At 40.2% G+C, this 1,372-nt stretch overlaps 1 protein-coding gene across 1 annotated transcript; it reads left to right on the plus strand.

Annotated features, from left to right (window-relative positions):
- Positions 1-640: 640 nt before the first annotated feature.
- LOC101414745 (non-histone chromosomal protein HMG-17) lies at positions 641-1,111 on the plus strand. The gene has a single exon (XM_012521879.3). The coding sequence runs from the start codon at positions 742-744 to the stop codon at positions 1,012-1,014; it is 273 nt and encodes a 90-aa protein (XP_012377333.1). The 5' UTR covers positions 641-741; the 3' UTR covers positions 1,015-1,111.
- The last annotated feature ends 261 nt before the right edge of the window (positions 1,112-1,372 follow it).

Raw genomic sequence — 1,372 nt, forward strand, 5'->3', positions numbered from 1 at the left:
TTGGTAGGATATGAGAAAGCAATAGAAAGATATTATGGCCTGGATATCTGAAAGAGCTTGGGGAATTTGGCTAATAAAAAATCCAGAGCATTAGTGAGAGTGTGAAAATTTCAAGACGAAAGGAAAGTAGCAGTCATGACTTAGACTCCATTTATTGTCCCTTGAGAGGTGCAAAAAAAACACTGCATTTTCTTTTACATTTCTTTTGTTTATTAGACTGTTCTTCTTTGACTGTGACTGTGCTGAGTTCTTGGCCACGTGGACATCAAGTTTATATTCAGGGTACACTAGGCCCTGAAATAGATTTAGATAAAACAAAAAGAGAAACACTTCAAAGCCTCGGATTAGCGGTCATTCTTACCCCAAACCTCAGTGAAATGAAAGTAAAGATATCTAGAAAGTAATAAACCCATAATAATAATAAAGAAGAAATCGTTGTATTAGTAAGAAATGGTTGTATTAGTAATTCCTCATGTTGAGGAATTTCTGGAAAATAGAAAGCAGATGAAATTAAATTGACAAAAAAAATTAAGGCAGAGAAATCCACAGCAAAAAATTCGTAGGAGAAAGTTATCACAGAGATAAGAGCCAGTCCCTTCAAAAACTCCGAATTTAGAATTTAAAAATTTTTTTGCGGAGCCCGAGCAGTGTGAAGAAGAGGCGAGGACGACCCCCGGAGCGACCAAAGCCCGCGCGCCGCTGCATCCCCGCGTCCAGCGCCCACGTCCCGCCGCCGCCACCATGCCCAAGAGAAAGGCTGAAGGGGACGTTAAAGGAGATAAAGCCAAGGTAAAGGACGAACCACAGAGAAGATCGGCAAGGTTATCTGCTAAACCTGCTCCTCCAAAGCCAGAACCCAAGCCTAAAAAGGCCCCTGCAAAGAAAGGAGAGAAGGTACCCAAAGGGAAAAAAGGGAAAGCTGATGCTGGCAAGGATGGGAATAACCCTGCAGAAAATGGAGATGCCAAAACAGACCAGGCACAGAAAGCTGAAGGTGCTGGAGATGCCAAGTGAAGTGTGTGCATTTTTGATAACTGTGTACTTCTGGTGACTGTACAGTTTGAAATACTATTTTTTATCAAGTTTTATAAAAATGCAGAATTTTGTTTTACTTTTTTTTTTTTAAGCTATGTTGTTAGCACACAGAACACTTCATTGTTTTTGGGGGAAGGGGCAAATGTCACTAATAGAATATCTCTGAAGCTGGATTAATATGGGAGAAAACACCTTTCCCCTTAGTTTTTTGAGAGACTTCCTCTTTACTTCCAGAAGGGAATCCCTGACGTTGATAAACATTATTCAACTTGGCACAGATGCCTTGCAGTGTGGAAAAACTAAAATTTGTTTTATGTCCTCATGACCTATTCTCTCT

Source organism: Dasypus novemcinctus, chromosome 5, assembly GCF_030445035.2.
Source record: "Dasypus novemcinctus isolate mDasNov1 chromosome 5, mDasNov1.1.hap2, whole genome shotgun sequence".
NCBI classification, from domain to species: domain Eukaryota; kingdom Metazoa; phylum Chordata; class Mammalia; order Cingulata; family Dasypodidae; genus Dasypus; species Dasypus novemcinctus.